This window comes from Eublepharis macularius, chromosome 2, assembly GCF_028583425.1.
Source record: "Eublepharis macularius isolate TG4126 chromosome 2, MPM_Emac_v1.0, whole genome shotgun sequence".
Taxonomy (NCBI): Eukaryota; Metazoa; Chordata; class Lepidosauria; order Squamata; family Eublepharidae; genus Eublepharis; species Eublepharis macularius.
Window position 1 is genome coordinate 157,622,602 of NC_072791.1, and position 13,027 is coordinate 157,635,628.

At 41.6% G+C, this 13,027-nt stretch overlaps 2 protein-coding genes across 4 annotated transcripts in view; both read right to left on the reverse strand.

The window, feature by feature from the left end:
* Window positions 1-313: 313 nt before the first annotated feature.
* On the reverse strand, window positions 314-6,878 carry RPL37A (ribosomal protein L37a). Its single transcript, XM_054972586.1, has 4 exons — window positions 6,794-6,878; window positions 4,744-4,872; window positions 1,210-1,292; window positions 314-471 (listed from the first exon to the last, which is right to left on the reverse strand). Exons 1-4 carry the CDS (start codon window positions 6,794-6,796, stop codon window positions 408-410), a joined length of 279 nt encoding a protein of 92 aa, XP_054828561.1. The 5' UTR covers window positions 6,797-6,878; the 3' UTR covers window positions 314-407.
* Window positions 6,879-9,017: 2,139 nt separating this feature from the next.
* The window catches only part of SMARCAL1 (SWI/SNF related, matrix associated, actin dependent regulator of chromatin, subfamily a like 1), a 52,576-nt gene continuing 48,566 nt past the window's right edge, over window positions 9,018-13,027 (reverse strand). For all 3 annotated transcript variants that reach the window (XM_054971934.1, XM_054971931.1, XM_054971932.1), the window contains one exon: window positions 9,018-12,940. In XM_054971934.1, coding sequence (XP_054827909.1) covers window positions 12,734-12,940 — 207 coding nt within the window. In that variant the 3' untranslated portion in view covers window positions 9,018-12,733. The remainder of the gene's footprint in view (window positions 12,941-13,027) is intronic.

The following is a 13,027-nucleotide window of genomic DNA, read 5'->3' on the forward strand; positions in this document are numbered from 1 at the left end:
TTCCCAGCCTGAAACAAACCCAGGGAGTTTCTATTGGTCTCTCTCACACACCAGTCCTAATCTGAATCAGGCTCGTGCATAACTGGGAATTAAGTTCCCACTGGAAAACGCCCTGAATATGCCTGATCCAAAACTCTGTGGCAGCCCCATGTTTACCAAGTGGACTTTGTCAATTGGTTATGATTTGGAATGATGCATAAGCACATCTACTAACTCTGATATGTTGATGTGACACAGAACCTGCTCTGAATCTTTTTAGCAGTGCAAAAATCAAAGAAATATTGTACAATGAACAGCTTGTGGACAAATGGAATCCAGATTCACAACCCTCTTTAATTGACAAAAAGAAGCAATAGACTGAAAAGCTGGAGAAGGAATATAGACAGTATTGGGAGAAGAAGAGGTTTCTATTGGTCTTTTAACTCCTTCAGTCTTCGGATGGCAGATTTCACTGTCACTGCTGAAGTGGTGCTGGAAGAAACAGAAGTATCATCATTGCACCAAAGGAGACAAATACTTAGCAATCTGTGCATATTTTAAGTAATTTTTGAATGTTAGTAAAAAATTTAAAGTTCTATTCAGCACACATGCTTTTAATTAAAAACTCTGAATTAACTGCACGACAATTCTATGAATTTAATCTGAATACAAAATTTTAAGTTTTATTTTTATCCTGCCTTCAACCCAAATTTGCAGTTTTAGCAATTAAACAATGCTTTCTGATACTGCAGTTAGTGGTTGGGGTGTTTCAGCTGGGGAACGGTGGACAGCATCCCCCTCCCCAGGGTTAAAACTGATGAATTCACAAAGCTGTAGGGAGGGGGATTCTCAACTAGAACAGATTTCAGGAGCAATGCTGGAGTCTCCCCTACTTTAAATGTCTGTGACATTTTTATTTTGACAAAGATGGGAACAGAAAAGAAAGGAGCAGAGGCCTTTAGAGCCTTACGGTCAAAGTACTGATGCTCTGTATACCCCATCTCCTCTTTCTTTTCATAAGCACCAGTTAAGATAGATTTTCAAATACGTCTTCATAACTACATGGCTGGAAATTTGGAAAGAAAACATCCACCATAAGATCATCAAGAATCCGGACGACACCAGAAAATCCAGCTATACTTCTCCGCTGAACTTTTACCTTGCAGACAATAAGACCCTTCAAAAGGCATCCCCACTCTGTCACAATGCAACACTGGTAATGCTCCTTACTTGTATGTCCAGGCACCACCAGCCACGGTCTTCATACAAGAACCACAATGCCAGATACCCACAGCTTTTCTCTTCATTTTGGTCTGTAAGAAAGACATTCACCTAAGAACACAAACTACATCACTCTTCCAGCACTTTATATGTGACACATCAAAACAGAATACAAAAATAAAATCACACATTGAACTGCATAAAGTATGAATCAATGTATGACCAGCACCACATATACAAAGCAGTTTTCAGTATGGTAAGCACATGCCCAAAACTGACCTAAGCCCAGCAAACTACAGAAAGCAAAGGAGGGAGCCAGCCACAGCAGTGATGGTAAAGGGTAAGATGGTCATTTCTGTAGGAACAGATTATGAGCTTAAGATGCACAAGAAAGTGACCAAATAAGAAATCTCAACTTTCAGATTGTGTTTCTGTAATTCTCTAGGGAAAAGATGGCTACAATCTTCCTAAACATTTGACTGTATTTATTCTAATCTGCCCTTTCTAGTAATTGAAGTGATTAAAAGAGAGCAGTAGCAGACCAACTCCAGGTCTTCTTAGGTATCTCTTGATCTGGAGACTTTTCAGTCTGGTTTCAGGCCAGACTAAGGGACAGAGATGGCTCTGGTGGTTTTAGTGGATGACCTTCATCTAAATGGCCAAAGAGTATGCTTCTTTGTTGCTCCTCTAGGATCTACCTGCAGTCTTTGATACAGTAGATCATGCCATTCCGTTGAGGTGTATGGAAGCAGAAGCAGGTATCAGGGGATATGTCTTGGATTGTTTTAAATGACTCCTCAGGGAACGGATTCAAAGGGTTGCTGTTGAAGACCAGTGTAGGAACAATCTTGCAGGGTTCTACAGGGGGCAATCTTATCCACCATGTTATTCAACCTCTATGTAAATAACGCCTCTTGGATACATCATTTGTAGCTGTGGAATTGGATGTCATCAATATATGAAAGAATGGATGAAAGAATCATAGAATCACAGGGTTGGACGCGACCTCTAAGGTCATCTAGTCCAACCCCCTGCAAAATGCAAGAAATTCCCCAATGCCACCCCCCACACACTCAGTGGCCCTTACTCCATGCCCAGATGACAAATCTCCATCAGGATCTCTAGTCAAACTGGTCTGGAGAAATTTGCTACCTGACCTCAAGGTTGTGATCAGCTTTACCCTGGGCATGTAAGAAAGGGCCATGAGAACTAAGCACTGATGTAACCCTTCCTGCCCTCCTTCTCATGATCTGCTAGGTTCACAGAATAAGCATTGCTGTCAGATGGCCATCTAGCCTCTGCTTAAAAACCTCTAAAGGAGGAGCCTACCACCTCCTGAGGAAGGCTGATGAACTGCTCTAACTGTCAGGAAATGTTTAGCCAAAAACTCTTTTGATTTAATTTCAACCCATTGGTTCTGGTCTGACCTTCTGGGGCAGTAGAAAGCAACTCTGCACCATGCTCTACATGACAGCCCTTCAAGTACTTGAAGATGGCTATTATATCACCTCTCAGTCATCTCCTCTCCAAGCTAAACATACCAAGCTCCTTCATCCTTTCCTCATAGGACTTCGTTTCCAGATCCCTCACTATCTTCATTGCCCTCCTCTGGATATGTTCCAGTTTGTTTATATCCTTCTGAAAATGTGGTGCCCAAAACTGAACACAATACTCTAGGTGAGGTGTAACCAGAGCAAAGAGATACCATCAATTGTGTGATCTGGACATTATCCTTCTGCTGATACAGCCCAAAATCGCATTTGCCTTTTTAGCTACTGTGTCACACTGCTGACTCATGTTCAGGGTATGGTCTGCTAAGACCCCTAGATCCTTTTCACGCATACTACTGCCAAGACAAGTCTCCCCCAACAACAACATCCCCATCCTATAATTATGTATTTGATTTTTCCTACCTAAATGCAGAACTTTTATTTATTTATTTAATCTTATATTTCAATTTATATACTGCCCATCCCAGGGGCTCTTTGCACTTATCTCTGTTGAAATTCATTTTGTTTGTTTTAGCCCAGTTTTCCAGCCTGTCAAGATAATCCTGTATCCTGACTCTGTCTTTGACAATATTTGCTACTCCTCTCAATTTAGTATCATCTGCAAATTTAATAAGCATTCCCTCTATACCTTCATCCAAATCATTTATAAACAGAACAGGTCCCAGGACTGATCCCTAAGGCACTCCACTTGTCACTCTTCTTCAAGAGGATGAGGAACCCAGCTCTGTATCTCACTACCCATATCTCCTGGTGATGCAGTATAACAACAAAAACAACAACATTATTCAATTTATATACCACCCTTCAGGACAACTTAATGCCCACTCAGAGTGGTTTACAAAGTATGTCATTATTATCCCCACAACAAAACACCCTGTGAGGTGAGTGGGGCTGAGAGAGCTCCAGAGAGCTGTGACTGACCCAAGGACACCCAGCTGGCTTCAAGTGGAGGAGTGGGGAATCAAACTCGACTCTCCAGATTAGAGGCCTGCGCTCTTCACCACTACACCAAACTGGCTATAGGTTTTGAGTCACTGCCTGACAGCTGTGGTCAAATAGTTGCAAACAAACTGAAACTGAATCCAGACAAAACAGACGAGACTCTGGGAAGGAGCAGATCTTGAAGGACATTCTGCTCCCCACTTTTGATGGGATTCGGTTAACCCTTGCAGACTCAGTTAAGAACCTAGGGGTTATTCTGGATCCAGAATTGCTGCTAGAGAAACAAGTTAATGCAGTTGCAAAAAAGGCCTTCCTCTAACCCAGTCTAGGCTGGAAGATGACCCCTTACCTTGACACAGCTGATCTGAAATAGTTACAGCAAAAACACGAAGCACCAACCCCCACCCTAATTAACTGAGTGAAAAATAAATAAAGTAGTGAAAGTTTACCGTTATTCTGATGGTAAACAAAAATGGTTTGGGGTCATCTTTTCTAGGATTATAATTTTACTGCTGTATCCTATAAGGAAACTGAATCAATGAAAGAACATCCATATTTATTTCTTATTTAGCACGTAAGTGGCGTTTGCAGCTGGGGTTTTTTTTTTGTTCCTGAGTGTGGTACTTTGGTTCGGAAGGTGCATTCCACAATACCACATGAAGCACTGTTCTTGATGGGTAAGTCCTAGAGTATTGCATTCACTAGCATAAGTGCTCTTGGTGACTAAAATATTACCAGGGCTAACTTTAATATATATTCCTATAGGTTTATATAAACATACTAAGTGATTTCAAAAACAAATCTCTAATCAAATTTCTCTTTTCAATCACATACAGGTTTCATTAGAAATGAAAGTAAATTTTCAATCTTGTGCTTACCCTGTAGGTGCCGATTTGTAGCTATTTTAGGGCACGATTAAAGCATGCAGAATTAAAAGGGACATGACCCCACAGCACCAAAGTGCATGCATGGCAGAACTATCAAGGTATAAAGGAAACATGCATGCCAGGCAACTTTGAGCAGAAAGGGGCAACTCTTGCAAAGCTCTAAGGATGGTTTGGAGACTAGCAGAAGCAGAGGAGGTTCTTACCTTGCCACAGAAGGAGCAAGTATACTTGGCATGCTGGCTAATTTCAATCTTCTTCACCATCTTCCTCAAGGAAGCTCCGTATCGGGTACCATATTTACCAACAATGCCAACTTTCTTAGTGCGCTTGGCCTATCAAAGTAAGATAATGAAGAATTTTGAATTTTCACTTTTAGGAAGTTATTAGCACCAATTTATACCCATGTATCTCAGCTGTTAAGGAGCCTAACACACATTTAGATATTGTGAAGGGAAGAGTTTTAAACAGCCTGGCCCTGTTCACTCAGAAACAAATCCCAGTAAGTTCAATAGAATTTGTGCTCAAGGCATAATAGGCCAATATCGGAATTCAGGAAAGAGTGGAAAGATTTGATTATTTAGCTTGAAACTAAGAAAAATTTAAAGTAGTTAATTCAGAAATAGAGTAATCATAACACAGAGACTTTTAAAAATGTTGAGTATAAAATATCGAAGAAATGACTGATGAAAAACTATTGATATTAAAGTATAGGTAAAAGCAATCAAAGAGAGGGAAAGAGAACTATTATATAAGCTAGTTGTGATGTCACACATTTTGAATATAGTTTTCTGTTGTAGCTTAAATGTAGCTCGAATGTAGTGCTTTGTATTTTGTATAAATTTCTATGCACTTTCTATTGTCATTTCTATTTCTTCTTCTAAATAAAACTTTTTATAAAATAACCCAAAAAAGAATTTGTGCTCAAGTATGCATTCAACACAATTCAAAGCTAAAGCCATCAAGCCTGACTACTTTTCTTTCCCCAAAAATGCAATGGCTACAAATCCAAGAGTTGTAGAGGAGATGAATGCATCATGAGTACTGCTATCACCTGTTTCAATAAGCCAGCGTTTAACCATAATACCAAAATACAAGGGCTAGGGAATTCACCATATGCTGGCCTCTTTCAAGTTCGGAGAGATTTTCTCCATTCCGTGAAAGTGAAGGGTTTTTTTTAAAGTACTGGAACAAAATCTTACCCAAACCAACAAGTAACAAAAATACAAGTAACATTAACCACAACATAATTTTAAATGGAGAAAAATGGATCAAATCATTCACAACAATAAATGTAAGTTTAGTGATGTAAACTGCTTTGAGTCCTGGGAGAAAGATGGGATGCAAATAAAAATATATGACCTTGCATGTCCTAGCATCTGCATAGCACATTCAACATACTCCAAGCACTCTTTTGTATTCTTTACAAAAGCCTCGGAAGGTAGGCCAATTTTATTATTCTCATATTGCATAAATCTTTGGAAGTCTGGAGGGTACTCTACACAAGAAGCAGACGGGAGACCTTGAAATCAAACTGTTTTTTTTCCTGCCTCTGCCTTTTTTTGGGACAGAGGGAACTCTTTTAACATCCAGTCTAGGGTTACCAACTCGCAGTTAGGAAATTCCTGGAGATTTGAGGATGGCAGCTGGGGAGGGCAAAGTCTGAGGAAAGAAGGGAACTCAGCAGGGATGTGATGCTACAGGCTTCCCTCCAAAGCAGCCATTTCCTCCAGAGGAACTGATCTCTGTCATCTGGAGATCCCATCTGGAAGTTGGTAGCTCTAATCCAGTCTGATGAAGAGAGCCGGAGAGTTCAAACGCCCGATTCTGTAATTTCAGTGGATTCTTATAAAAAGTCTGGCGCAGCCGGGGGTTGGGGGCCGGGTCTGGCTTGCGAACAGGAGGTGAAGGCAACAGGATTGCCTCTGAGCACCTAATCAGTTCGTGGCAGGGGCAAGATTTGAACCTCCAAGACAGACAAAATGGAAAAAGACAAGGATCCCGCGCGTCCCAGCAGCGCCTCTCATGCCTACAGGACCGAGGACCGTGGGGAGCCCCTTCCCAAAGCCGGCATTAGACCATGCCAAGGCGCCTTATTCAGGCCTAACCCCCGAGATCCTCCCAATATCCAACTCCCCAGATAGTTCAGGCCTCATTACTTCAGCCCCGGACGGCGCCGGTGCGCGTGATATAAACGCTGAAGAGGATTGCGGCGGATAAACAGATGCGAAGAAAAGGAGAAAGAGCAGCACTCACCATCTTGCTACGATATAGGCCACAGCAAAAGAAGGAAGTATTCACTGCGCACGCGCACTCTTAACCCGGTTCCCCCCTCGCTGAGACGGAAGAGCAAGGGCACGTGATTGACCATAGATGATACGAGGCCGACCTTGCAGGATTGATTGGAGGCCTAGAGATCCTTCGGCTCTATGGTTGAGTGGTTTCCTGCTGCAATTTCTCTCTGGTTAGTCTCCGCCGCCGCTGAAGACCTAAGACATATAGAGCGCAGCCCCCTGCCCTGGGTGTCAAATTACATCTCATGTTCACAGAGGCATAGCGTTCGGGACCTTTTTTTTTTGTGGGAAGGAGGTATTGTCTGGTGGAGCAACAGCAAACAGCGAACTTTCCTTTAACTTAGTGGCTTATTTAAGCGCAGATAATAACTTGGCTTAAAAAGGAGCCTTCTTCAGACGTTCCTGTGAGTTCTATAGAACCTACCAAGTGACCATGTGCAGGATTATGCTCTGCGTACATTTAAAACTGCAGCTGTACTTCCAAGCAGGCATGTTTAAGCAAGGGTCATCTCAAATTGAAGCAGGACTGCTGCTATTCTATTGCTGTAAACAAGAAGTAGCCCCTTACCTGCTCAGAGAATCTAGCACTGATCTGTGTCAAAACAGAGTTCAAAATACTGGATCTTACTCAGCTGGCATCTTGTTACTCTACCACATGTCAACACTTAACCAAGCAAGAGTAGGTCGCCTTCCCAGAAGAGGACCAAAGGTATCGACGGTCTAGCATGTTTCCAATGATCACCAAGTAGGTGGCTGCTTCAGGGCAGGGCTCACCGGCACAGCACTAACCAGATGACTGCCTCTCTAGCATGTGACAGAGACATTGTGCCTCTGAACTCAGAGGTCCCTTTTGACTATCATGGCTAATAGCCAGCAGCAAGTATTAGGGTTGCCAGCTCCAAGTTGGGAAATTCCTGGAGATCTGGGGGGCGAAACCTGGAGAAAGTGGGGTTTGGGGAGGGAAAGGACCTTGGCATGGCATAATTCCATAGAGTCCACCTCCCAAAGTAGCCATTTTCTCCAGGTGAACTGATCTCTGTGGCCTGGAGACCAGTTGTAATTCTGGGAGATCTCCAGTCACTACCTGGAGGCTGGCAACCCTAGCAAGTATGTCTTCTATAAATCTATCCAACCCCCCTTTTCAATCAAAGCCAGTGGCTGTCACCCCATCTTGTGAGTTGTAAAACTTTACCTTTCTTGAATGTACTAGCAAACAGTTTTATAGATTGATCCCGAGTTCTAGGATCAGAGGAATTTGCAAGGGTTTTTTAAATCTCCGTTTTATTTTGGTCTTGTCACTCCCTCAGTCACTTTTTTCCTCTTCACCATCAACAGTGTTTCTCTTTTTAAATAGAGCCTGGTTTAAAATATTTGAAAACACAGTGTCTTAACTGAATTTGTTACCATAATAAAAACACATGAAAAGGTATTTTTCTTTGTAAAGCACAATCAGTCTATTATGGCTTTGAACTAAGGACTGGCCTGTCATAATTGGTAGGTAACCTTTTATTCTTGATCTGCTTAGTAACTATTAGCAATCCTTGCTTCCTTCCAGCTGAGGTAACTTTTGAGGGAATGGGTGTGGGCTAGGTCAAAACAGATGAGAAAGGGCAGACAGAAGGACATAGGAACACTTGAAAGAAGAAGCACTTTCCCATATTGACTCCAAGCAGTTCTCAACTACAAAGCCTGTCCTGGCTGCAACACCTTACTCTGGGGTTATGTACCTTCAATCAATCAAATAAGTCATGTACTGTGTATAATGTTCTTTAAAACAAAATATTAAGTTATATATTTTTTAAAATGGCTTGAAACCTCAGAGGGTACAGTATTATGTTTTTAAGTTTACAGCAACTAATATGCCCTTTTATTTAGGAAGCATCTAAATAATAATGGAAACTTGGGCTCTTAATCAGCAATTTAAAATTGCCTGTCTTTGGGTGTGTGTGTGTTATCTAAATCAACATAGTCTGGTCTTTCATAGAATGTACTAGATTCTCTCACAAAAGGCACTTTGTAGTTTTGTCACTTCTTAATTATTTAAATGTCTCATAATAGAAAAAATGTCCAAAGCCTCTAAATTCTCAGAACAAAATTCATTTGCTGCATGGGTAGGAGTATTTCATCTCCCAAGAAATCCCGTGGAGAGACATTAAAATCAGAATAGTAAAGAGACCACTAGCACCTTTAAGACTAACCAACTTTATTGTAGTATAAGTTTTAGAGAACCACAGATCTCTTTGTCAGATGCAAGAATCAGAAATATCCAAGCAATAAAACTCATCTATAGTATCACAGATTTTATTGGAGATTTATCTAGATAATATAGATTCTTAACGTATCAAACAAAAGAAAAAGCCGAAAGGCGTGAAAAAGTAGATGCCCCATAATGAAAAATGGGAATGTAAACGAGATCTGAAGATCCAAAGTTTATATACTGTACAATATTATCAGCATTTCTCAAACTGAAGATGGGGGACCACCTGCAGCTCCATGAGGATATGCAGGGTGTCTGTGATTTCTTTGTAAGGATAGGCCAATGTATGTAACACAAAAATGCTTCTCCCCAGCTTTTCTAGGAATGAGGCAAGGACTCTTCGTCTCAGTGGAAAAAGATGGAACCTTTCAACAGCAGGAGCTCATAAAACTATTAACTGCAGTCAACTTCATCTCAAATCACTAGCTGAAAGACACACTAATTTATTGCGAAGATCCCATGGCAGACTGAGAACTGCTCTAACACTGCAGTCCTCATTGTTACCTTCAGGTATAAAGCTTGATTGGTTTTCCCTCTTATTTTTCAATGCAAAGGATTTCAGCATAGACATGTGTGACCAGCCTTTTCTTCCAACTGAGGTATCCACACCACCTCCTATACTTTTGAGGAACTGTTTGCTTTGAAATGGAAACTTCCCCCTCAGCTGGTAGATGTTCTTATAGTATGAGTGTAAAGGGTTTTAGTATTCACTTTTGTGAGGTAATTTTGGTATTGCACATGAAGAGGACAGAGATTGCTGAAGCAGGAGGTTCAACAAAACAACAAAGAAGATTCATTTATGTATAGGTGGTTTTGAAAGAACAGAACAACAGCTCAGAACTCCAAACACAGGAGAAACCAGGATCAGGTACTTCAGGTAGTTATAACTTCAGGCTGTGATTTAAATTGCTTTTAATGCTTGCAGTTACAAACTGGCTTTCACTACATAACCACCAGCATGGATCCTCTCATACACAGGATTCTACCCACACCAGCCTGCCCCTCCCCAAGAGTCAGACTAAATGGTGCTAGGTCTGCTCATCACCAGAGACAAGCCTCATTGGGTGAAACAGCTGCATGACTTTTTTTACCTTTCAGGGCAGGATAGCACAACATGCCTCTCTGCATCCATGGACAATTATATAGCCAACTAGCAACAAAGCCTGTTGTGGGGAAAAAGACAGTCATGGTTCCTCCTGCACCCTCAAATGACTCTGCCCGCTTCCCTCTTATGTCTGGAATAGCATTCCACATCATTTGGGCAATACCAAGTGTCTTTCTTCTATTTGTTTATGTTATTTATAGCCCACCTTTTTCACAGAGACTCAAGGTGAATTATGAAGTGAGAGTACAATCAATTTCAAAGACATTTCAATAAACAATGTAATAGGGTATATATATTGAAAATTTGCAAAGATTTAAAACCAGCAGGAATCCAATACAGAGTTGAAGAAATGCTGAAACAGAGCATAAACAATTCTAAGAGTGGCATATTAAACAACGTAAGAACTACTGAGCAGGAACATACATACAGCAATAGTAGTAAAGTCTATAGTCTCTATCTCTTTGCTGATGCATCTCTTTGAGACCACTTTCTTACAGTTCTGCCCTAAAAAGCCCTATTGAACCATTCAGTTTTGCATAGTTTGCAGAAAGCCAGGAGAGTGGGAGCTCTCCTGATCTTTTCAGGTAGGCCATTCCACAAAATGGATGCCACCAGAGAGAAAGTATATGTATGGGCAGCTGTTGCACTATGTGCAAGGTGGCACCTGCAGATGGCCCTGTTCAGATGAGTGAAGCTACCATGGTGGAACATAGGGACAGAGGTGGTCCCATAGATATGAAGGACTAACACTGTGAAGAGCTTCTTTGAAATACCTAATGAGGGCAGAAACGCAAAGTATAAATTTTGTAAAATAAATATTCTTTCAATATCCACCATTTCCATGAAACCTTCAGCACAAGCCTTTCATCCTCACTGGCTACTACACTAACAGTGCAATCCTAAGAAGAGTTACACCAGTCTAAACCCATTGAAATCAATGGGCTTAGACTGGAGTAACTTTCCTTAGGATTGCACTGTAAGTTCAAGTATGTACAACTGAAACAAACACGTATTCGTCCCACCACCACCATCATCTTGTGCTGTTTTCACTACATCAAGTTTTAGATTGTAAATGCCACAGATCAGGCACCTATCTTCTCATACTCTGTAAAACCACCATAGGTATATATCCAACCACCCTGAAAATGAAATTGCATCATATCAACAAGTTTCCAGAAGTAATATAACCTTTTCCAGGAATGTCTGTTCAGAATAAACTAACGGGAAGCCCATAAGAATCACCCGGGGGGGGGGGGGGAGATGACTGCAGGGAGCCGTGGTGGGCTCCTCACCATCATAGCTGACTTTTTCTGCCCTGCCTCGTATTCCTGTCCCCTAGCTTCACCACAGTTGCAGTTTCCCCACCGATTTGCCTTCTCCAGGGTGGGGGCAGCTTACCCCTCAGCCCATCTGCCAGCCTCGCTGAAGTGGCTCCTCTTGCTTTGGGCGGCTTCCTTGCCACTGCACCCCCCCACCCCCAGTCTCCTTACCTGAGTACAGGGGTTGGAGCATCCCATTCCCCATTGGTTCTGGTCCAACCTTCTGGGGCAACAGAAAACAATGCAGTTCCATCCTCTATATGAGAGCCCTTCAGATATTTGAAGATGGCTCTCATATCACTTCTCAGTTGTCTCCTCTCCAGGCTTAACATACCCAGCTCCTTCAACCTTTCATCACAGGACTCTCCAGACCCCTCACCATCTTTGTACCCCTCCCTTGGAAATGTTCAAGTTTGTCAACATCCATAAACTGCAGTGCTCAAAACTGAACACAGTACTCCAAGTGAGGCCTAACCAGAGCAGAGCAAAGTTATACCATCACTTCATGAGATCTAGACACTATACTTCTGTTGATGCAGCCCAAAATCACATTTGCCTTTTTAACTACCACATCACACTGCGCCAGAGCCTGTTTGGTGTAGTGATTAAGAGCGGCAGGACTCTAATATGGAGAACTGGATTTCATTCCCCACTCCTCCACTTGAAGACAGCTGAGTGACCTTGGGTCATTCACAGCTCTTTTCTAAATACTCAAGGACTGACTACTTGATTTGTTATGTAATATGCATTTAGGGCCCTGTCCACTAGCAATTCATATCCTACATACAGATGTAAAAATGGTTAGTTATCATTTTATTTTGATATATTACTTTTAGCTTATTATGGTTTTTAACCATACCAGAAGTCTTTGCATTGAAAGACAGGCACAGATCTTTTAAATAATGAAATAAAGTGCAGGTTTGCCTGCCATTCTATACATAATTACTTACCTCAGAATAAATCTCATTCAGCCCAGCAGGACATACGTCCAAGTAAAGATGGACAGGCTGGGGCTGCTTGTGAAAGAACTGGCTAGACCAGGTTCTCTTGATTGTGTAAAAGAAAGCAGGTGCCGTGATCACACATGCAAGGCATTTAAAAATATATATATAGCGACTAGGTTTTATTTTATCAAACAAAGTCTTCACTAGATAATGCAATGATTTTCTCCATTTGAATACAAATATCTGAAAACAATTGCCCCAAATCTACGCAAGCACATTACTGGCTGCAAAAGTAATCACTAATGTGCCGTTGCTTGCACGGACTTGTTGTGAAGAGCTCTCCCGTTTTCCCTGAGGAAGGCTGTGGCCCAGAGTCTTCTGATGCCTCCATTGCTTCCACAAGCAGATCATCATCTATGCTGTCAGTATTTTCAGAGAAGGTCCTCTGGAAAAGGTTTAAGATGGTCTGCTGCTTTGGATTACGCTGTCAAATAAAAAAGAAAAAGCCTCCAGCACATGAAAGTACAAATAACTTTGCCAGTTAGTAGACACAGCTGCAAAGGAAAAGTTC